Source organism: Lates calcarifer, linkage group LG10, assembly GCF_001640805.2.
Source record: "Lates calcarifer isolate ASB-BC8 linkage group LG10, TLL_Latcal_v3, whole genome shotgun sequence".
NCBI lineage: Eukaryota > Metazoa > Chordata > Actinopteri > Centropomidae > Lates > Lates calcarifer.
This window is the reverse complement of record NC_066842.1, coordinates 26,836,998-26,860,286: the sequence shown is the minus strand read 5'-3', so window position 1 is coordinate 26,860,286 and position 23,289 is coordinate 26,836,998. Positions and strand designations below refer to the sequence as shown.

The 23,289-nt window shown below is 38.4% G+C and overlaps 1 protein-coding gene across 2 annotated transcripts in view; it reads right to left on the bottom strand.

The window, feature by feature from the left end:
* The window catches only part of ripor1 (RHO family interacting cell polarization regulator 1), a 51,307-nt gene that overhangs the window by 19,324 nt on the left and 8,694 nt on the right, over nucleotides 1–23,289 (bottom strand). Inside the window, exons 1-6 of one of the 2 annotated variants that reach the window (XM_018678595.2) lie at nucleotides 14,809–15,178; nucleotides 5,286–5,409; nucleotides 3,675–3,827; nucleotides 2,690–2,768; nucleotides 2,350–2,373; nucleotides 1,459–1,512 (exon numbers count right to left, since the gene is read on the bottom strand). In XM_018678595.2, the coding sequence (XP_018534111.1) occupies nucleotides 1,459–1,512; nucleotides 2,350–2,373; nucleotides 2,690–2,768; nucleotides 3,675–3,827; nucleotides 5,286–5,409; nucleotides 14,809–14,827 (453 nt within the window). In that variant the 5' untranslated portion in view covers nucleotides 14,828–15,178. Of the gene's footprint in view, nucleotides 1–1,458; nucleotides 1,513–2,349; nucleotides 2,374–2,689; nucleotides 2,769–3,674; nucleotides 3,828–5,285; nucleotides 5,410–14,808; nucleotides 15,179–23,289 lie in introns of those variants that run through there. The other variant, XM_018678596.2, reaches the window with a different exon arrangement.

Genomic DNA, 23,289 nt, shown 5'->3' with positions numbered 1-23,289 from the left:
CAAACGTGTAGCGAGAGTGTAGACTCCATAGGAGCTATAGCCTATGCACCTATGCCTGTTCGTCAGTGCATGTCACTGTGCTTGAGCAGCAGATGAACTACAACACACACGCAGCTTCCCCATGTGTTGGTGCAAGACACTGAGCGCAGTCTGAAGTCTGGTAACGTGACAGTCAGTCAGTCAGTTTTTTTTTTTTTAATGAAACAAAATGACCTCATTTTAATTGAAACATTATTGCATGACTTCTGTAATGTGAGTTGTTATTCTTTGGATGGATATTCTTTTTCTGTTGAACATGGGAGAATTAGCGGTGGGGAGCCTGTGCCCCAGTAGATGCCTAGCAACGCCCCTGGTGTGTAATGCTTGTGTATTGCCATAGCAGCCTACAGCAGGAGGCCTTGTTGTGTCCATGGTCTCCATCTATTTGAAACAGTCATGTTGTTCTGGTGTCTGGACATTTGTAGATATCATTTCATGTTTTCAGTGACATTAATTGCTTTACACAGTTCAACACAAGTACTCTTAAATTAAATTACATCGAGTTTCCTGTTTTCCCACTTTAATTACAAATACAGAGACTAAGTATCTTTGGCAGTGGTATTTCCTCTCTGGGTGTTTTCTTTTATAGTCTGTTGATCTGCTCTGACAGAGTCATCAGACTTCTTTGGATTTAAGAGATTCAGTTTTGATCACTGAATTATGCTGACTTGAAAGCTAATTGATAAAATGGAGATTGTCAGACCTCTACTATAGTCGACACATCCAGTATCATTGACTGGTACTTGGTTTTAGATGTGTAACGGAAATTAAATTCAAGCAGACCTTCATCAGCATTGGCTTTCTAAATTTGACCACTAATTTGTATCAGCAGTCAGTAAGTCTACAAGGTTTTTCTGTTTTGTCCACTCTCTGTAGTCTGACAACAAAATATGGTAAAGATTGAAAGGTAATGTGAACAAGTGCAAGTAGAATTACTTGCCTTGCAGTTGTATTCCTTCACCAACCAGTGCAGTAGCAGTTGACTAGCATGTGAATTTTTGAATAATGGCCAAAAACATTTTGTGCAGTCATGGTGACCTTGACCTTTGACCTGCAAAATTTCTTCAGCTTATCTTTGAGTCCAAGTGAATCTGAAAGAATTCCCTCTAAGCCAAAAATAGCAAATCAGCTCATCCTAGAGTCCCAGTGAATGTATGTGAAATTCCATTAAGGCCTCACTGAGAAATAGTGCCCACGAATGGGACAAACAGTACATAGACATTACTGCCCCTGGCCATGGCCATCACTGGCACAGAGGAATGAAAACTCAATCTCAATGTAAAACAACCAGTCAAGTAGAGTTAAATCATGATAAATGTCTATGATATTTCCAAATTGTTTTGGACATGTTTTTTTTTTTTTCTAGAACATTCACTGATGTGAAAAGGTATTGTCTGACAGGGATTGTGGAGGTCTTACCTTGCTGAGGTGAAACTCCAGTCGTCTTATATACCTCTCCGTCACCTTCACTTGCTGTTAGAGTGAAGCACAGAGTCACATTCATTCCTACTATTCAACACAGGCTGAACTATTTTCACAGTATATTAACCCAAGTTCAGCTTACGGCTCAGGGTGGTACAACAAATAAAGGCTGGTGTCTACTAAAAAACTGAGGTGGTGCAAATGACCTCTAATGTAATAACTATAACTAACTAATAATAAGAAATCCAGTGGTAAAGCAATTCCACAGCATACACAAGACAAAACAAATACTTACGGGGCCTCTCTAGTGACATTTGAAGGGAAATAATATTGTTTGGCCAAGAGTTAATAACACGTGGGAATGAGATCCTAGTAGCCGAATAAAGTGTCTAAGTGTCTAATAGTTACTCCATGTCTAATGGTGAGTAACTGAAGTATGTCATTGTAATTCATTCACATTCCCTCAACTTATTTAAGCGTGTCCACGACTTTGTGAAGAGGGTCATGGACATGGAACAGGATCTCATTCCCATCCAAATGTCAGCAGAGGAGCTCCATAAATACTTCATCATCAAGACCTCCTACAAATGTTTCAAATTAAAAGTATTGTAGTGAGTAGAAGTGACTGAGAGAGTGGCAACTATGACATGACTAATGTGATTAGCACTGTGGAAATTAAACATGATAATGAATTTATAAAAACTACAGGTAAACATGGAGGAAGCGCTGAGTGTTACATTAATAGCAATTTGAAACAGGAGGCATCTTACTAAAATATGACTGCATACTTAAAAAACAGGCAGGATTTGGAATAAAGGCCAATCTGTAAAATAAAACTGTTCCAAATCCTCTCTGCAGTTGAAGTAAGTTGAAGTCACAGTAGCTCACCTTGTCCAGTTCATACAGGAAACCCTGAGGAGGAAGAAAACATCAAGTCATTAGTACTCCTCACATTTTAATCAAGTGGAGGCACAATGTATCATATGCTTTTGATGTTAAATGATAGTTTGCTTCATCAAGAATGCCTAAGGCCACAGACTGAGACGAATGTGACATAATTGGACACATTACTTGCCAGCCAATAACCTGGCTACTTGGTAAGATCTTTAGGAAACCACTGGGACACACAAGACAAATCAAAGTCAAGAGATAAAACTGCCCGTGTCCCCCGTTAAACATAATGCAATTGTAACTGAGTTAGGATTAAAAGTAAGATGTGAGGATGTACCAGTCTGGAGTTCCTCTTTGATTCTTTCATCTGCCTGCTGAGGTTGTCCAAATCCATCTGATGAACCTGCAGGTAAGACCTGAAAACACGCACATGCACACAAACACACAATGACAGAAGTTGTTAAAGGGTAAGTGAATCTAACCATGTAGATATTTTTGGGTTTATGTGCTGAGGGTTTGAGAAAATGATTTTGACTTTACTCTCTGCACTACCTGACGTCTCTCACTGACTAAACCCATTGTGCTGCTCACCAGTGACTCACCACTTCTTTTAGAAAATGAATTGGAGCTGAGTTGGTGGCACCACCCAGCACAATGTAAACTGTGTTTTTCTACACTTGAGAGTTGATCTTTTAAAGCACTACTTTACTGAGCTTCAGAGGTATTGGTAGGTGGATTTCCAAACTGAGCGCTGGCTGTCTCCCTCTGTTTTCAATCCTTAGTCTTGGTCTGCTAAGCCAAACTAACTCTTGGCAAGAAAGTCCAGAAGACTGTTTTCCAAAATGTCAGCTATTCCTTAAAGTGTAAACCAATGGCCTGTTGGTTACAGAGAAACAGACAGTTTGGTGATGATATGGTGGACAGAGAGGCTGAAACGTTTGTGATGACTTCATTGGTTGTACTTTTGAGGTTTCCACGAGGTTCAATTACCCATTTGATGGGTTCTTTGAGCCTCATGTTAACATTAACGCAGCAGTTGTTGCTCATTTTTGACTTGGCTTTTCTGTGTGGGGTAAGTTTAACTGTTGGAAAATTGAGCAAGTGATATTGTCTTTGAGGAATCAAATCAGGGAGATTTAATGTCAATCCAGGACATTTCTTTTCTCCTGAAACATGTTGCAATAGTAAAACAATATAGGAGCACACTTCAGAACTGCAGATCAGTCACTAGTGCAGCATCAAGCAAACGACCCCTAAAAAATTAAAGCTGAGAGTTGCTGTCTGTATGCATGAGTGTCTGTGTGTGTTGTGAGAGTACTCACTGAAGGCCTTTCTTCAGAGCCTCATAGACCTGATCCAGTCGCTCTGGTTGAGGAACTTTAGGTGGTGGGTTGGACTTGGTGGACATGGTGAACATCCTGCTGGCTCTGCTGGGCTTCCTGCTGAGACCTGGAGTGCTGAACACTGAGAGGTTCCTGCAACATCAACAACATCAGCTCAACAGACATCCTCAACTGACGTCCTCAGACCAGCTTCATCAAACTGTCTCTCAACAAATTACATGAGACTGACATCTCACTCTGTCACTCTCCCCCATGCAACATGTTCACTTTATGACCAGATCCTTCTTACATTACTATGGGATATTTTTCATGTTATAAAGTTCATGTTATATTTTCTCTTTCATTTTATAGTTACACACATCTTGCACAATCAAATAATCATTAATGAAGGAGAAATAGTGTTTTGGGCCAAGTACCAATTGTGCCAGTTTCATTGAGTATGCAGCCACAACAGCAGTGAGGAGACTGTGAAAATCTTCATTATGTAACTTATTCAAGCTGGATGTTGTTTCTTGTTTTTATGAGAGATCTTGGCATTGAATAATGAGTTTCGTGATATAACAACATAAAGTAATATACTGTGATAGGAAGCATTTCTTGTAGTAACTCAATAATTTGGCATGTAATGTAAATAGGTCACAAAAATGACCCAGCCTATTCCAGCACACACAAGACAAGTGTAGGGTAGTTGTAAAATTGTTCCAAATGACTGATTTGTTGTCAGGTAAGAACCACTAATAGTAAAACTGACAAATTTGTGCAGTGTAATGTAGTGTGGGTATATAACAAAGAAATTCACATTATAATTCAGCTATAAGAAAGGGGCTGAGGTAGCGGTGGGCTTATATAGAAATCCTACTTATTTTTGCCTCTTTCATTGTAATAGATTATTTAGGGACAGTGCAAAATGTGAGATATGATTATGTGACATGTTTAGCCTTAGCAAAACTGGAAGAAGGGGGGAACTGCCCAGCTCGGTCCATAATGAAAAAGAAAATTGTCCAGCAACAATTTCCTAACACATTTTCTTCAGTGACTGAATCCACTGATCACAACAACATCATTCAAATAAAGTCAAATTGCTGCAAAACTGTAACTGTGTTATTAGATGTTACAAGATGAATTGCCTCAAATTTCACAGTCCATTGGGAATGTTTGTGAGGTCATAGTAATGACTGAAACAACACTGATGTCAATAAATCCTCATGCTTATCAGGCCTGAGTGTCAGCGGTTTCACAGCCAGTACAAACTTGGCTTAGCTCGCAAGCTAAACAAAGAAGAGCTAAATAATGAAAACAAGTACCACCATTCCCTTCAAATGTGATCATCTGAATAAAAGCTGCTCTGTAGCATGCAATCCATCCAGTCTGAAATTTCAAAATACATAATCCCAATAATTTATATGGACACATGCAGCTGTTATCTGAAAATTAAGTAACAATAACCTGTATCAGATCTAAAAATGCCATATCGGTCCATCTCCACCCCACATAAACATACACACAGTCAGGCTGCTCCACCTGACAGGATGTCCTGTCAAGTGTGTACTTCCCCACATCGTGTGTCTGTGTGTGTGTGTGTGTGTGTACCTGTAGGGCTTGTCGTAGGTGTTTACTCCAGTAAAACTCTGGCTCCTAGTGATGGATCTGGAGGTGAGGCGTCTGACTGGGCGAACGGACAGCGACATGGTGGAGAGAGTTCGGGACGGACTCCCTGTACAGAGCAGAGGAAAAGAACCATAAGCAGACTGCTAACACCGCAGCATGATGGATCGAACTGACATGTTCTTCAGTCATCCATCTCATGCACATCTGATGCAACTGCCACTCCATTCCCACCTGATATTAACATACACTCTGTGCCTTTACTTAATACTTCTCTGAGGACTTCTGCTGTAATTTCAGAGTTTGACAGCTGAGAAGGACAGAAAAAAGGAAAGAGAGTACAAGGGTGCCAGTCTGAACTGAACCAGGGATGTTGCAATTACATGGCATGCACTTTAGATTACTAGGTTGCAGCTGTGGCACCACTGAGGGCGTGTGTCTGTCTCTGTACTGCAGTCATGTATGATTTACTCTTAAGAGATTTCTGAAGTTCTCTTAAATTTAGGAGCATTTTTAAGTCTTATGAAATTCAATAAAAAAAGTCTGTGAGTAGGGGTATAAGAGAAATATTTTAGCTTTTAGCAGTTTGATACATACAGACCAGGATCACTGCAATGCTATCTGTACACTGTGATCACATCACTTTAAGCTGCTCCCGCAGATTTGTGGTGCCAAGATGCAGGACTAATAGGGTTTAAAAACTCTTTTATTCCTGCTGGTATTATCATTTTAAATAGCTCTATGTAAGTCCTTGTTCATTTATTATGGTGTACTGTTCCTTGTATGTGGTATATATATATATATGTTTGTTTCTTTTGTAAAAATGCTGGCTTTGAAACAAATTGTAAAATAACAAATAATAAAGACTTCCTTGATCCTTGACAAATACAATCATGTGTCATGTGTATAATCTCACATAATGGTATGACATCACAATGAAAACCACAGTAAATTATCCTCCCCATTTCACTACACTGCCGGCTATTCGGCACTGTGCATCACATGATGATACAGTATGTCTGTAACTGCCTCTTTCTCATTGTAACAAGGTTAAGTAGATGGATGGAAGAGTCAGTTAATCAAAGTAGAAACACACCGCACACACCACCTATACATAGATGACACTGAAAGCATGGTTAACCACCTAACCCTAACCCAGACTTGGAAGTGGGTCTGTAAACTGCATGGATGTACATTACCTTTCAAAAGTTTTAGAACTCCTTTTTTCCTCTTTTTTTTTAAAAAAAAAAAACATAAACTAGGCTTGGGGCAACAAAAACTGAAAAATCATCCAGCTCTTCTAAAAATCCCATGGCATTTCAGCCACTGAATTATGGAGCTATTAGACTTACTATTAGAGGTCTAACAGTATTCACTGTTCTGTACACCTTTGTTGATACACTCTGATTGGGTCTACAACAGAGCTTTGGTCACTTTGATGGCCCAGTTCTTGTGTGTTAGATTCCATGCTAGTTGTGTGAGTCCATGACTGTGTAGCTGATGCAGGAATTATCACTGGAAAGCCTCTGATGTCACTGTGCCGTTCGACACCTTCTTGTGTCTGGCTCTATCTGTTACAATGGCTATAATTAAAAACCACAACTAGTATATGGATACATTATGTCAACTGTTGTTGTGTCACCAAGGCAACATTTTGCTTCAGTTTAAATAATTTCAGCACTACTTGTCTGCAGGTTAATCCATTTTCCATTCTGTGGGCATTAACTAACATCTGAAGTCTATGGCCTGAAGCAGCGTTTTGTTATTGTGGCTTAAGTCAGCGGTTAATTTCTGTCAGCTAAAGCAGTGTTTTCCTACTGTGGCCTATCCAATGTCCTGCATCCTGTTTCTTCAAACAGCTGAAAAGCCTTTGCAAGATGACTGCCAAACCCCCCACCACACCCACCCCCAGCACAGGAAATGTCACAATCCTACAGGAAGTCAGATGCAACTGCCTCTCCTGACAGGAAATTTAACAAAGGGAGATAGTCCTGAGGTCTGCAGTCATTTGGCTGGAGAGAAAAGGTCAGGTCTGATGGAGTTGAACCAAATCACAAGGGATGGAAAGAGTGCTTTGCTATATATATTGTAGCTGAAAGAAACAGACTGCTACAATTTTGGCAGCATCTTTTTGTTGCTTATGAAAAATGTGTTGTGAATAACGTACTTGGAACATTTAATTTTACTTTTAACCAAAAGCAAAAGTGTTAAAATAAAACAGAAACAGTGGCAGGAGCGAAAGTAATTAGTTCTTACTCATCATCCTTGAAATCATTACAAATGTGTATGTGTGTGTGCTGTGGGACTCTGTGGTCAACCATTTGTTGACTTAACCTAGTTTAAGTAGTCACACAGACAGAGTAGCTGAAGGGGAGCGAGAGATAAAGGGAAAAAAAAAAAAAAAAAAAAACACATTTCAGACTGAGAAACTGAGCCTGCCAGAGGTGTTGAGTAGACAAACAGAGCAACTGGAAAAGTTGGTTCATTCAGGGTCCATCACATTCAGAGATTTTCCTCTGTTATTTCCTGATAAATCATCAGGGGTCGTTGTTACAGCAGTTCACAGTCTCTATGAGAAAGTTTAGATCATAAGTGATGTCTCAGAGGTCGAAGTCTGTCTTACAGACTATGTCTTTGACTATATCTTACATAAATGTGAAATACAGCTGGACCAGCATATAGTGGTAAATAAAGGAAACGTAACAATGGTGTCAGCTCCTCAGAGGTATCTGAGTCATTAAAAGAAGCACTAAATCCTCTAACCACAGCAGGTCTGTCAGGCTGATTTACTTGCTAATCTGGTTCTTGCATGTAAATTTTTTGGCAGCGCTGTCTGGGAATCAGATGCCTGTATAAATTCAATCAGGGAAACAATGAAAGACAACAATTATCAACTCTGTGAACCTGATTGTCTCAATTTGAGTCAAAATCGTCTCCCCTTGTTCTCAGAGTCAGAACTCTAGGCATACACACATACAAGGCACAAGATGCTCTTTACTGTTATAGTAGTATCTATTGTGTCCAGAGCAGATAAACCTCCATCAAATCAGTAATTAACTAAATGTGGTTCAGAATTTAAGACTGCACTGTCAAAGTGTAAATATCCAACTCTAATAGGGGCCTGCTGCATCGTTCTCACACTGGGCTCCACAAAGATTTGCAATTGCATAACTGCAACTGGTGGCCTGAAACATCTGCACAATTCCCTTTGATCTCTGGCTCAGTGGTCTGCGGTACCTCCAACCCAATCACCTCCTTTTACACCTCCTTAAAAAACACATTAATGGTCAGATAACCAGCAAATTTATGAAGACCAGAAGAACAGTAAAACAGTACATGTACTGCTCAGTGGTGGGATTGTCATGTTTGGCTTTATTCTTCTTCTTCTTCTTCCCCAGTCTTCCCGCGTGCTTGCTGTAGATGTGCCCACAGCACCTTACAGCGTCAGCTTGCATGTGTATGTGAATGCTTATCATTACGGACAGTATGTGTGTACACCCAAAAAGGAGATGGTGTGTAGGTCTCGACACAGAGTACGCTGAAAGGACAACATTCCCATCAACGCTTGTTTTGTCATCTACCATATGCCAGAAGAACCAGTGAGCCACCATTTAATGTTTACATTTTCCACAATAAATTACAAAAATGACATCTTCTGCACCTCTCCTTGTTTTCCCTTGTATATCAAAAATATACTGAACCATAAAACCAAAATAATGCTATGTACCAAACCGTGGGATTTTTGTACTGTAACACATCTCTAATAAAACAAAACACCAACCTTGAAGGGGCTCCATGTCTCTGTCAGAGTCCCTGTTCAGACAGGGTAGTGGTAGTCTGCACATTTCTCCCCCCGTCACACACCACTGTCCTATCTCCTCTGTAATCTCCTGCCTTATTAGTAGATTTCCATTGGCTGATCAGTTAACATCCCATCAAGTTTAATGAGCCATCAACTCAAACTTCTACTACTTCATCTTCAAGTTCAACAGTTAAACTCATCAACCTGAAAATGTCCATCAAACTGTGCTGTGTTATGTGTTCCCTACCTGATCCAAACAGTGGTGCAGTCCTGCCCAATGATAACAACAGATTCCAGTCACACCATCTCCTCTGCTATTGATGTTCTCATATAAACACTGGAACTGTGGCTCTGTGCCACACACTCTGCCTTCCATACGCCTGTGCTAAGCGAGTATGTGACACCACACCTATTGTTTGATGCTCTCTGGCCTCTCTTTCCCAGACCATTCTGGAAAAAAATGCTGCCTGCACCCAAACACACATACACACACAGCATAACACTTAGTCCATTTCTACTATACATTGTTTTTGCCCACTAACAGGATGGTGGTTATTTGGTTGGAACCAGATATCTCAAGGAGTATATATTCATGGTCCTCTGAGGATTATTCACAATGTTTTAAACCTCTTGTATGCTAGTGCTAGATGATAGAAATGATAAAACAGTTACTGAGTTAGAAACATTTCCTTAATGAGAAAATTATAATTTCTAATATACCATTGATACACCATATGGTTTTACTGTGTTCAGCAAAGCATACTGATGATGAATATCATTAATCATGCTGAAAAAACTCTGCCAACAAACAGTAAATATAACGAACTAGGTTTATCACTTAAAACATCAGCATCAACTTCACTTTCAAAGCCACAAGACCAGAGCTGGTAGAATTTGTCTCGACCCCTCCCCTAGAAAACGCAGTGAGGCACTCAGAGAAACATGCCAACAACAAACCACAACATCACTATCTGTATGTTTAAGCAGCATAAAAAGAAATGCTGCTGTCATATTTGAGATTCAAACTGAGATCTGAATTGGGATTTAAACCAATATGACTAAGGTCTGGTTTATTTTGGAGTAATTTATTTATTTAAAAACATTTTTTGTTGGCAGCTCAGGTAATTCATGGTTATTTTTCAGTTTTAATTCTAATACTAGGAGGAGTTTAAAGCTTGTGTGAATCTTTAAACTTACCAGAAAAATTGACTTAACCTATACTGTGACATGCACTAATATTGACTGATAAAAAGGGAATATTACAAAATTCTTTATATTGATTTTACACAAAACACTTCAGCCTATCAGTGTTCTTCTAGTGGCATCATCTTGCTAAAAAATTTCTAATTTCCACACAAAACCTATAAATAAAATTTCGTAAAACAGATTGCCAGGAAATATGCAGATCATATTCATGACATTGTTCTAGCACAACCCACTGGACAATATTTCATGACTCTCTACTTTTAAGGTTTTAAAAATAGCAAACTGTCATGTTGTTTGTTATGTCCAGTGGAAGCAGTCATACTTTATGGGTGTGCATGTGTATATGCACTTTTGGGAAAACTGGGTGTGCATATCTCTGTCGTGTAAGGAATTTCAACTCCAGACAGGCTGGCAGATCCAAGAACACACACACACACACACAGTGTGGGAAAGAGGATAAACACACTTGTGTCTAGAATAATAATCAAACTGCTGATCCCAACACCGCACCTGTACTACTGTCTCCAGACTCAGCAATCCTGTCTTATCTAGCTGAACATACTGCTGATAGGAAGTTTTTAAGTTTTGTATTAATTAGTCAGATAAGAATTAGGATTTTCAGAAATCTAACTAAGAAATCCTCATGCGAAACTTTCAGGTCCAATTAAAATCAGAATTTTTCATCAACAAGCTGCAAATATGTCTTTGGCCTGTAAATGACGAGTGTAATACTATGACAGCAGTGCTTCGGGTGGGGTTTTAACATTTTCATTTCACAGTAGTTTAAAGTGTTTCACAGAGTTAAGGCGTCATCCACTTAATACATTTCAGTGGAACCACAAAAGGTTGCACTACAAAAAGGAACACCAGATATGTATACTTTTTCACAGCGGATTCTTGTTACTCAAATAATAATCACATACACGTTTTACATGTTTCATATCTGTTACAGACCTCAAGCATTACTGGAATTTTAACTGATACCAATATAAATATTACAGAATATTTTATAAACAACTTGATAATGATAAGGGTCATGTTACAGTGAATTTTTATAGCTATGTGCTGAGGTAGGATATTGTTTTCTTCAACAGTAAATTTGAGCAAAATATCACTAACAGTGAATGTCAGAGAGTAAACTTAACTGGAATATAAATTATACAACAGCTACAAATAAAAAACAGAAATATCTGTAGTGGAATTAAGAACAAGGGAAAATACATTTTCAACTGCAGCCCATAAATCCTTCATATTTTGCAATATGTTATGTATGTGTTTTTTAGACTAAAAATGCATAACGCTCAGGCAATACTGATCTTCATCAATACATCTCAGTACTCAACATATCAACATATACAGTATTCCCGTACATTTCAGTGAACCTGCAGAGCAGCCGCTCCATGCTGAACTTCTATAAACAGCCTACATGAGTCTTCTGTTTTACCCTAATGTCTTTCTTCATCATGTGTGATATGAAAACATATGCCATCATTCAGCATCAGAGCTGAGAGCGTCTCAGTAGCAAACAAATGAGTTTCTTTGTCTTCAGCCTCTGTGTCTGTTATCCTGTGTTACTGTATTACTAAGTGCAGGAAAGAAAACAGAACAAAACTAGAATTACTGCCTTGTAGTTGTATGCCTCCTCCAACCAGTCCAGTTGCAGTTAATTAGTGTGTGAATTCTTGAGTTATGGCCAAAACATTTTTTGGTGTGGTCACAGTGACCTTTGACCTTTGACCACCAAAATCTAATCAGTTCATCTTGGAGTTCAAGTGAATGTCTGTGCCAAATTTGAATAAATTCCATCGAGGCACACTGAGATGTCACATTCAAGATTATCTTAAGTGATAAATCTGAATCTGAATCTGAATCATGCATGCCCTGGAAATTTCTTTAGAGTCAAATCTGAAAGATTTCACATTGCATGAAATGACATGCTTGGTGTGAAAAATAAGGACTTACTACCTGTTTGGTTTTGTGCAAATACCTTGCACCCAATTTCAGACTTGATAAACTTTATAAAAAGGATGTTGGGTTAAGGTTTGGTATGTTAAAGTTTAGAATAAGAATCTGTGGGAGACAATGATCTCTACCCTTAACTATGGTAGGTGAGGTAAGAACTCGGAGACGAACAAATTAGTGAATGAATTAGCCTCCTGTCCCAGACAGATCTGAAAATACAAATAAGGTGACTAGAATGGCAATAAAGACGAATGGTCTCTCTGGGTGAAATGTGCTCACTGACAACACTGCATGTTAAGCAAGGTGAAAGACAGGTTAGTCCTTAGTATTCCTTTGGGGATTATTAATGCTTCATTTAATGTTAATAGTTTCCTCCCCTCACAACACCACTATTTCATACACTGTTTGTTCTCTCTCTCGCATCACCCCCATACTGTACATTAAGTTAAGTTTCATAACTCCAAGACCCTCCCTCATTCATACTACTGTCTTTAGAAGGAAACCCCAGAGGGCGTGACATCCTGCAAGGAGGGCAGAGTCAGGAAAAGACTAGCACAGTTTATGGCTGTACTGAGTCACAGGAATAACCCAACATGCTTTACTGTACAGCCATGCTTGCTCATTTCCAGGAAAAGGAAACAAGTGCCTGAAAAATTCTTTTAAAGCTGAGAGGACCACAGAAATAGGCATAATACTAGTTACTAGTTTCATAGTTAAAGTTATGTTATTGTTGTGTGGTAACACAGTAGGGATTTAAGCTACTTGATCTGCTGTTTACAACTGCATTACCATGCAAAAAAATGTAACTCTGACATCAGTTAAAGCAGAGATTATATTCACTTTGATGGACTATCTATCTCTAACAGGAATATGTTATTTTCACAGAATATGTGTAATGTGGACATTTAGTCTATTTATTTTAATGTATTTGTACTATTGTTAAAACCTAAATTAAAATACCTAAAAATAAAAGAGAAATAACAGGTATGAAACAAAGTATGAAAGGGTACACCATAAACTCTCCAAGTTGCATCACACACACTAGGTTTTACATAGAGATAGGTTGTTACAGTGCATAAGAGGTAATATAGGAATATGGTTGACAAGTCTCACTTAACACTTGATGGAAATGCTGTTTAATCATGATGTAAACTTTTTTATCTTATACAGTACAACAGGCTGTTATAAACTGTAATTTTTTTAAGTTAAGTTCAGCTTGTGATGTTGCAGTCACTTCCTGTTCACACACACATCCAGATGTTTCCTTACAAACAATTTACAAATTACAAGGGTCTTATTTTCAAACTAGCTGCTGGTGACTGGGGAGAACAGGAGTGACCTCACACGTCAACTTAGCGATGCACTTACAAATATCTGGTGCAGCATAATCCAGATCTTTCTTTAAAACTATGCCTTTATTACTAAGTTCCTCTTTTTCAAGTATCAAATTGCTGAGTTTATTTTCTGTTGCTGCTGTTTTGGATCACCTCCTCCATGAGTACATGTTGTCATAGTAACTAAAGCAAAACATGTTCAATATTTCCACGGCATTAATTCCATTAGGATAACATTCATACTACACACACACACACACACACACCATTTTTGGGTGGTTTCAGTTTTGAATAATGTTAATTTAGTTGAATGAAAGCCATGTAACAAAATATCTTGTCAACAACCTTTTTTTCTATGACAAAGATGTTGACGACACAAAATATGAAAAAAAAATTGTGACTAAATTGCAACATAAAATTGGTGACAAATTAAGAATTGATGGACTTTGAAACTAAAACCTCTAAATATAATCTCAATATATTTTTGTTGAAAAATTAAGAGACGTTACATCAGTTGAAATTGTCACAAATTGTTCACATTATTTCAAGTCTGTCTTGATAGTGACATATGACGAAAGGGTTATTCAGTGCTGTAAATGTTCCTGCTGTTCACACTGGCTGTGAAGAAATCAGTTCTTAAAGTGATTCAAATAATCCACTGTCTTCATTATAGACAAAGTGGAATTTAACACAACATGAAGGCTAACAATCACACACAAACTGTCGGTGTACTATACATACAGGCCTGTCAGTGTTGTTATAAGACACTTTAACTCAGTTTAACAAATCCAGATAGATAGGTGTCGAAACACAACCCTGGCTATTCTTACTATAGTATGTACTGGCAATGGCACAGTGGCATAGTCCTTTCAGGTGGAGTGACCCTGCTCGTCTTTTCATTAGCAGGATGAACACTTCTGTTGATGTCACTGACCAGTTTAATTAAGTAATGCAAAGTGAAAGAAAAACATATTTGACACTGTATTTATGTTGCTGTGTTCAGGGAGAAACATGATAAACAAATGTTGCTCCAAACACGTTACAGGTTTGTTAGTCTGATGGTATTTGGAGTGATCTCTCAGGTCATCAACTCATAATAAGTTACACACCTGTTAACCAGCAACAGTCAACTCATCCTGAAAAACACAGAGTTAATGATTAGAGATGAGTTAGTCTCACTGAGCTGCACTATCCTGGTTCATACCTCCATATCCACTGTACATGGTCCCTGTGTTGGTTGATGTCGACTCTTCCTAGTGATGGGTCCACCCAATTCCAGAAACAAGCGCTCAGTCCTCACACGGTTTACTTTCTGATTTCTCACTTTCCTTTCTCTTTCACTCTCTTGCTCTTTGTGGCATCTGTTTCTCTGAACTTGTTGGACAGTGGGAATAACTATGTCTAACTATGTCTTTAAGTTCACTTCTTTTCTCTCTATCCTGGTCCGTTTCCCTTTTTTTCTTCCCCCATCCCCACTGTCACAATTGTTAAAGCTTCGTTCGCTCTCCTACTGATCCTCTCTCTCACTCTCTCTCTACCACACTGATAAGAGGAGGGGGGGTGGGAGGAAAAAGGAAAAAGCAAGGCGGTCCTCCCTTCTCTTCTTCCCTGCTGACATCACCAGTTTTTCCTGCCCCTCCTTCTCCCTGTTCAACATATTGTTTCTGACTACACACACACACAGACACACACACACACACACACATTACAGAATTCTTTACCCAACATCCTCCCACAACAGTATCAATATGCTTTTTTTCAAACATAACTCATTGCTGGTTTTTAGCATCATTTGAGTGCAGAGAGACATTGGCTAAATTTATTAATGCAGTAATGACACATTCTTTTTTTTTTTTTTAGAAAGAACTCTGGGGACATGGAAAAGCCTGAAAACTAAGGGTCCTAATTGAAAATTGGTGAAGTGGGAATTCTTCTGAACTCAAGTGAACCAAATCAGATGACCCTATTGAAGAACTTTGGCCAAAGCACAATTCAGTGTCATCCAGTCAATGAAATTTGTGCTAAACATGATTCCTGGTAGATTACCTTTAACACTTTTCCACTGCAGGAACCCAACATTGTGTAGCGTAAGGTAAGGGAAACACAAAAAGTCCACAGTGGTGGTAAAAGTCCAACGCCCGGCCGATCAACTCAGTCATTCACATTCACATTTATAGGGCTGGCTCCACTGTTGCGATCTCACCAACAATACAAACTAATACATATTTCAAACAAATTATAGTGGCTGAATCCAAATAGAAAGTAATTCTATTGTCTCCACCTACACTTAAAGTGCCTCAACCACCTGCTGCTGTTTGATTATCAGCTGACAGAGATTCAGAGTCATACCTGCTGTCTCATATGCTGGGTTTCTGTGCCCTATGTAATAAGCAGATTGCTGTGATGACTGATTAGTTAGATGTGATGTCACATCAGAACAAGCACGTTGAACAGAAACCATCATTTCAGGACAACCAATGCTAAAAAACAACGGACCACAGAGAACACTTGTTGGACAAACCAAAATATCCAGTGTAGGAAAAACATCATAAGATGAAACACGATTATAGTAAAATAAAGGCATCACAATGTGTGCCGTGGAGCAAACTCAAAACTACAATGAGGTTCAATGTGCTGGATGCCCTTTTGCAATGGTGGAAACTTTTGCAAAAGGGCATTGTACTTGTATTTTTACTTACTTTTTTCCATCAGATTTCAGGAGGACATACTGTACTTACTACTCCACAACATTTATCTAACAGATATAGTTACTAGATACTTTAAATTGAGAAACATACTATAAACTGATGAAATACAACATTGTTTTAAAGATGAATCCAGCAGTTCTCAAACTTTTTGGGGACTGTGACCCCTCCCAAAAACAGTGTTTACTTGGGGCCCCTTCTCACATGATGTTAAAGAATTGCTACCACTTCATCAAAGAGACATTTCCCCTCTAAACTTCTCTTGTGTTTTCATTTTAATAACTGATTAAGGTAGAATAAAAGTAAATGTATCCAATATTTGACAAAAAGCAAAGATGAGTGAAAAACTGAAAATATGAAAAGTTTAAATTGTGATCCTTTGGAGGGGCCCGACTATTACGTTGGAAACCACTGCACTAAACTAACTGTGTATATGGTTGAGTAGTTAAAACTAGGCCACCTTAAGCAGCTACAATAAAATGCTGTGTACACACTAATGCATCATTATTAAGGTTAGGGTTAGGGTTAGAGAAAATCAATAAAATATCAGCTCTACTTCTCCTAGTGTCGACTGTCAAACTATTGTTTACTTCAATAACCTACCAAATGGCACATTAATGATTAAATACATAATTTTAAAGTGATTTGATTTTGTCATTTGATCATGTGTTTCTGAGATGCTTCTAAAATACACTGGAAACACAAAGAAGAACCTACTACTTAAGCCTCACAAGGTGCCTGAATCTTTCAGCTATGGGAAACCACAGGTTATAGTCAGTGAATTTATGCAGCGGAAAAATTTGGTATATGTCATGGTATGTCAATCTACTGCTTGCCTTGAAATGAAAGCCATCAGCAGTGGTTTTCATGAGTCCATGTTCTGTGCAACTGGCATCATCATTTCTGATTGATGAAATTGAAACTGTGCAGTGTTTTAGCATCTGATGAAACCTCATGGATCTATCAATCAAATTTAACATCCAGGAAACAGGATGCCCACACCAACGCTTTCAACCTTGACATTTGCCAACAGTCTCAAGCATGACAAATGAAAAAAAAAAAAGTTAATAAAGTGAAAGCAAAAGACAGACAAATCCTTTGTAGAAGAAAATGCAACATACACACAATAGATTTCTCAGCAAAAGTGAATATCATTTTTGAATAGCTTTTCCTATTCTAAAATGTTTACTATCTGCAGGATTTTTTTATTTTTTTTGAAATACTTGAATCTTCATCTTATTCCAGAAGTCCAGTATTGCCCTATTTCTGTGGACAAAAAGACATCCATAATGTGTAAGACAGCCTGCTGTGGACAGGAGTGACAGCTCAGTGTTTATCTGTGAAGAGCAGCCGCTATTTAAGCTACACTCACACAATAGAACCATCTGACACCCACATGTTCAAGGGTTATCTCTCCATCTGACAGTGAGAACCACACACTACACACAAGGATGTAATTTTTTGACACTGATCAATACACACTCTAATATATTACTGTTCAGAGACTAGAGACACTGTGTATACAGCAGCTGCTGCCCGGGTGATTCACTGTTCACAGCTTTAAGATTTTCAGGCATTAATGATATATTTTATTTGACTCAAACAGCACATGATCAGTAAACACTATCCCCACCATGAAAACTGGTATCTTACTATAAGGACGCTTCTCTGTAGCAGACCCTAACAGACCTTAACAGACAAAGTAAAATGCCAAAGCTCCATGTGCACAATCAACAAACAACTGACCTGATGGCCTCCCACACTGACTAAGTAAAAAGAGCCATATATATTTTTCTGTTACAAAACAGATTAATAATTACAGTTACCCTTTTCAGCACTATTGCTCATTTTAGAAACCCTCTCTGTATCAGTGTATCCTCCCCAGAACTTTTAAAATGTTTTCTAATAGCAAGGTTGATGGTTCCCACACACTGATGTCCCTTGCACTAATCATACCTCTCTATCTTTTTTTTTTTTTTTTTTTTACACCAGTCACATAGAGCATTTCAGCTGTAAATTACTTTGTTCATTTTCACCAGTCTGAAGTGATTGCTCTCCTGCAGCTGCACCAGCACTGTCAAGTTACAGCTGATTTAAAGAGATCACTTCCTGCTACCACTGTTTCACATTAAAGGCTTTTCACTTGCCAAACCTGTGAAGGCTGTACATACAATAACAACAATAAATGCAGTTTTTTTCTTGGCTTTTATTTGTACCTGAAAAGTGATGTTTGTTTGGAAAAGGGTGGTGCAAATATAAAGTCTTTCTGCCAATCAGATCTGCAATCAGATTCTGCTCATCTATCCATAAATGATTTACACTCATGATTAACCCCTCACTGTCTATTCAAACCCAACATGCTTTTTCAAAGAGAAATACATCATTTTAAAGCAATAATGAAATTATTACATGTGATCTTCAATGACTGGAGTTACTTTAATATTTTAGTGGGCAGTAGCTGTTGGCAACTGGGGGTCTACTGATTTCAAATGCAACAGTGAATTTGTTGGTCTTTGGGTTCAGAGCACAGCTCAACACAAATACACACATCCTTGTACACTTACCATTGTCAGGACTCATCACTGACATAATACACTCCCTAACCCCTAACAATAACTATCACAAATGAATGCCTAACCCTAACCTAAACCTTTTCTAAACCTAACCCTAAAACCAAGTCCTAACCCTGAGACGGTCACTTAAACTTGCAGGGTCCAGCATTTTGGTCACCACGGAACTGTCGTACCCAACAAGTATAGTGGGTTCATACACACACACACACACACACATACACACTGTGCTGAAATGAAGCCACATTCTTTCCATTCCAATCATACTCCAATATTCTGACTGACCAGGTAGGCGTGTCAGCTTTCTCCACATCCTCCTCTACCACTCATTCTTTTTCTGTTTAGTGGATTTGAAAGCTTTGCTGCATTTTGTTGATGTGTAAAAGGTTTCAGAATTTAAAGGTGTCCTGTGTCTCTGTCTCCTCTCTTTATCCCTTTCTTGTGCTCCTACATCCCCAAATTGCAGCGAGTTAAATCATTAATCACCACACCTATACTTTATCTTCTCTGCCTTCTTTTCTATTATCAAAGGTCTAAAACATGCAATAAAGTCCATGGTGTTTTTTGTTATTTCTGAACACTGCCCATCTTTCATCCTCCTTTTCCTCCTTTGATAAGACATACACTGTATAGCAGGATAGATACCATAGCAGTGATTTTACATGTTTTATCCATTTCACTACAACCTCTTTTTTTTACACTTTCCATGACTGCTGATCATTTTTTCAAGGCAAATCAACTTGCAGTGACTTGAAACTTCCTGCAAATAACCGGTCCATGACGATGAAATATTATTTGCAGTTATAGTACACTCTTGTCCAAGTACACAGTGTCATCCTGTGGTAAGACAGTGGTGAGCAGGGAGTGTTTTGAGACCTCTGCTGGCTCATTCAAGAGTGATACACCACCATAAAACTCCAGCAGTAGTTTGCTGCCACATTTTCTTATTATTACTGTGTCTGGGTTTGATATTCTTAACTCATCACTCTTATCACACTTGTTCATGCAATGCTTTCTACCACTGTTAACTTTTAAATCTTCACCAACAAAGAAACAGTAGGAAGTGGGTCTTCTGACAAAAATAATAAAAAAATAAATAAATAAAAAAGTTCATTTATCTTTGTAAAGAGAGTGCCAAGTTTAAATAGTTTAATTTGTATGGATGAACTGACCTAAACAAGATGAAACTATCAGTCCTGATGCTAAATTGGTCACCTCAGTAGCCTATGGTTAAGCCACACAAAACTGCAATGTCCTTTGTTGCATCTTCATTCATTAAAAAATACTTTGCCTCTGAATATAATCCAGCTAGTGATTATGTTTCCTACTTAATACATTTGCTGTTGCAAATGGAAATATAAAACATAAATTCCTGTCATCCAGAAGAAAGAACCATTTATATACCTTACCTTGTAAACAAATGTACCAATGTATACAAATATGTATGTTTTCTTTTTAGACCATTCGAGACTTAATTTTGATACCAGTATCTACATGCTGGCAACAGTCAGCGAGTAAGAGAGAAGTAAAGAGAGAGAGAGAGAGACCAAATGGTGGTGGTAGGGGAGGATTTCATAAACAGAAGAATCCAGAAAATGTCACGGTGAAGAATCATGGAGGCTGGCACAGCATGAAACTGAGGTAAAAGTCAGACACAATGTGCATACCAAAGGCAACACACGCACCATTATAATCCTCCTGATGTAAAAACTGTAGTGACCACAACATAAGCTTTGAGTTGTCTACCACACCACTTTGTCACAAGTCACAATGGTCAGTTAATTTTCCTGTCATCCATCTGCTGTAACTTTATTTCAGAATCATGTGTAAAAACCTGCCTTCTCTCTGCCTCCCCTGCCTATAATGTGTTAGGAAAAAGGTCTATTTAGAGGAGCACACCAACAGCTTAGTATTGGTTGATGCAGCAGATATTAAGATATCCTGACTTTGAGTCCACAGTATAGATCAAATAAGCATCCAAAAATACAACAGCATCAACATATGTTTGTTATACCCTCCTGTGCTTGATAAATGCTATTTTATTTTCATGCAGCACTGTTGAGTAGTAGTCCCCGTGACATGTTAAGCCATTTTCGTGTGTTAAGTTGGTGGAGTATCCATAGACTATCCAGAGACAGACTTATCAGCTGTCTTACTGAAACTTACACTAATGCCACTTCCACTTTTGTACACTAATTTAGCCGAGCATAAAGACTGGAAACATGCAGAAACAGCTAGCCTGGCTTTGTTTGAAGTGAACAAAATCCACCCAGCAGATCCAATCTGTGCAAAACCAAAATGTAAAAAACAACCTTTTCTAAGAGGTTCTGTGCCAAACTATTTCTTGGCTGGTACCAACAAAGACCCCAGTAAGTTACCAAAAAAAAAAGGAAAAAAATATTTGAGCAAAAAAGGTGAATCAAGAACAGTGCCAAGGCCTCTCTATCTGAGTGTCTGTGTTTCCCATTATAAGGTTAAAAATAATCCCTGTCCAGGGAATGTTAACAGCTCCACAGTGTCCTGCTTCATATTTTTAGAAATTTCACTGGTGCCCAGTACAGATTCAGCCATCCAATTCAGGAGAGAGCGACCCTATATCAAAGCAATTAGGGTGCCTTGAGACCATGAGCGGCTGCTGTCTCTCCTATTAATATTCTTTGTCTTACATTTAGTTGGTGGACAATCATGCTCCAAGTTCAAGTTTCAGATTTGTTTACACTGCAGCTAACCAACATTAGTATGCCAAATTAGCTATTAGTAGTTCCTGTTTGCACTGTACTGATGGATGTACAGACAACAACAATCTAAATTACTTTGAGACTGAATCTAAAAACATGTATCATCTCAGTGTGTTAAGAAGTAATCAGACACTCTGGGCTTCAAAGTATCTTAATTGCCTCCATGATCTGCGTGTCATTCTCTGTTGTACCTCCAAAAGCCAGTCATGTTGGTAAGTGGGTAAAAATCACTGGTTCACTGGTTAGCTCTCATCCTCAAAGTCTGTTGTCATGTTAAAGTAAAATGCAAACTGAAAAGTCAATACAGTCAATACAGTCAAAATCTGACCTCTATGTTGCTGTTGTTGTTGATGAGTGTGTCATTTTCCATTGTGAGCAGCCACATTTTAGGTCTTCAGTAAATAGTGATAGTAGAGTAAGATGACAAGAAATGAGGAAGAGAGATGGGCAATAAGGTCCCCCAGCCAAAAATTCAATTTCAATATAGTATGAAGTTCCTAACTGATTTTTTCTTATTATTATTATTATTGTTCAGAAATTCAAGACAGTTAACATTAATTTCTAACCACTTGGTTAAGTAACATTGGCAGTAAAAAATAAGTGAACCCTTTGGAGTTCAAAGCATTTATGCACACAAATTTTCACAGTGTAAGTTGAAGTCAGGTGTTAGCAAAACTGGAGTTCAGTCAATGAAACCAGACTGGAGTTGTGGGTTAGACTAACTTGAAAACACTCAAAAATACTCAAACATTCTGAGTTTGTTATTCACAAGAAGCATCTACTGATGTGAACCAGGTCACAAAGAGACCTCAGAAGACTTACCATCAAGAACTGCTGATTTGCATGGAGCTGGAAATGGTTCCAGAGTCACCTCAGAAAGTTTAGATATTCATTAGTCCACAGTCAGACAAACTGTCTAAAAACTGAGTTGATTTAGAACTGTGGCTCCTCTCTCTAGACGCAAACACTCAGCTAAGATGACTCCACATACACAACGCAGAGCAATCAGTAAGGGAGCATCATCATTTGGGGCTGCATTGGACAACTCGCCATCATTAATTCCCAAGTTTAGCAAGGTATCTTACAGGATAATGTCAGGGTGGCTGTCCAGCAGCTGAAGATCAGTAGAAGTTAAATGATGATGCAGGACAAAGACCCTTAATATGGTGATGATTCCAAACAAAGAAAATCCAGCTTTTAGAGTCACAGCCCAGACTTTGACAGAAATCCTGTGGAATGAGCTCAGAGAGCTGTTCACAATAGAAATCCTAAGAATATGTCTGAGCTGAAGCAGTTCTGTAGGAAGAATGGCCTAAAATTTCTCCTGAATGTTGTGCAGGTCTGATCCACAGCTTCTGGCAGTGCTTGCTTCAGGTTACTGCTGCCAACGGAGATTCAACTAGTTATTAACTCCAAAGGCTCACTTGCGTTTTCCATCAGCACTGTGAGTGTGTAAAAGATTATAATTATTTGTGTGTTATTAGCCTAAACACATTGTGTTTGCCTGTACTCGTGACTTAGATGAAGATGTAAATGCAGAAAACCAGGTCATTCCAAAGGGTTTGAATACTTTTTCTTGCCACTGTACCCCAAGTACCTGTACTTTTATTTCACAACAAAAAGCTGTAGCAAAGTTTTGTTTGGAGGGTTCTTGTTGTGAAGCAGCAGCAGG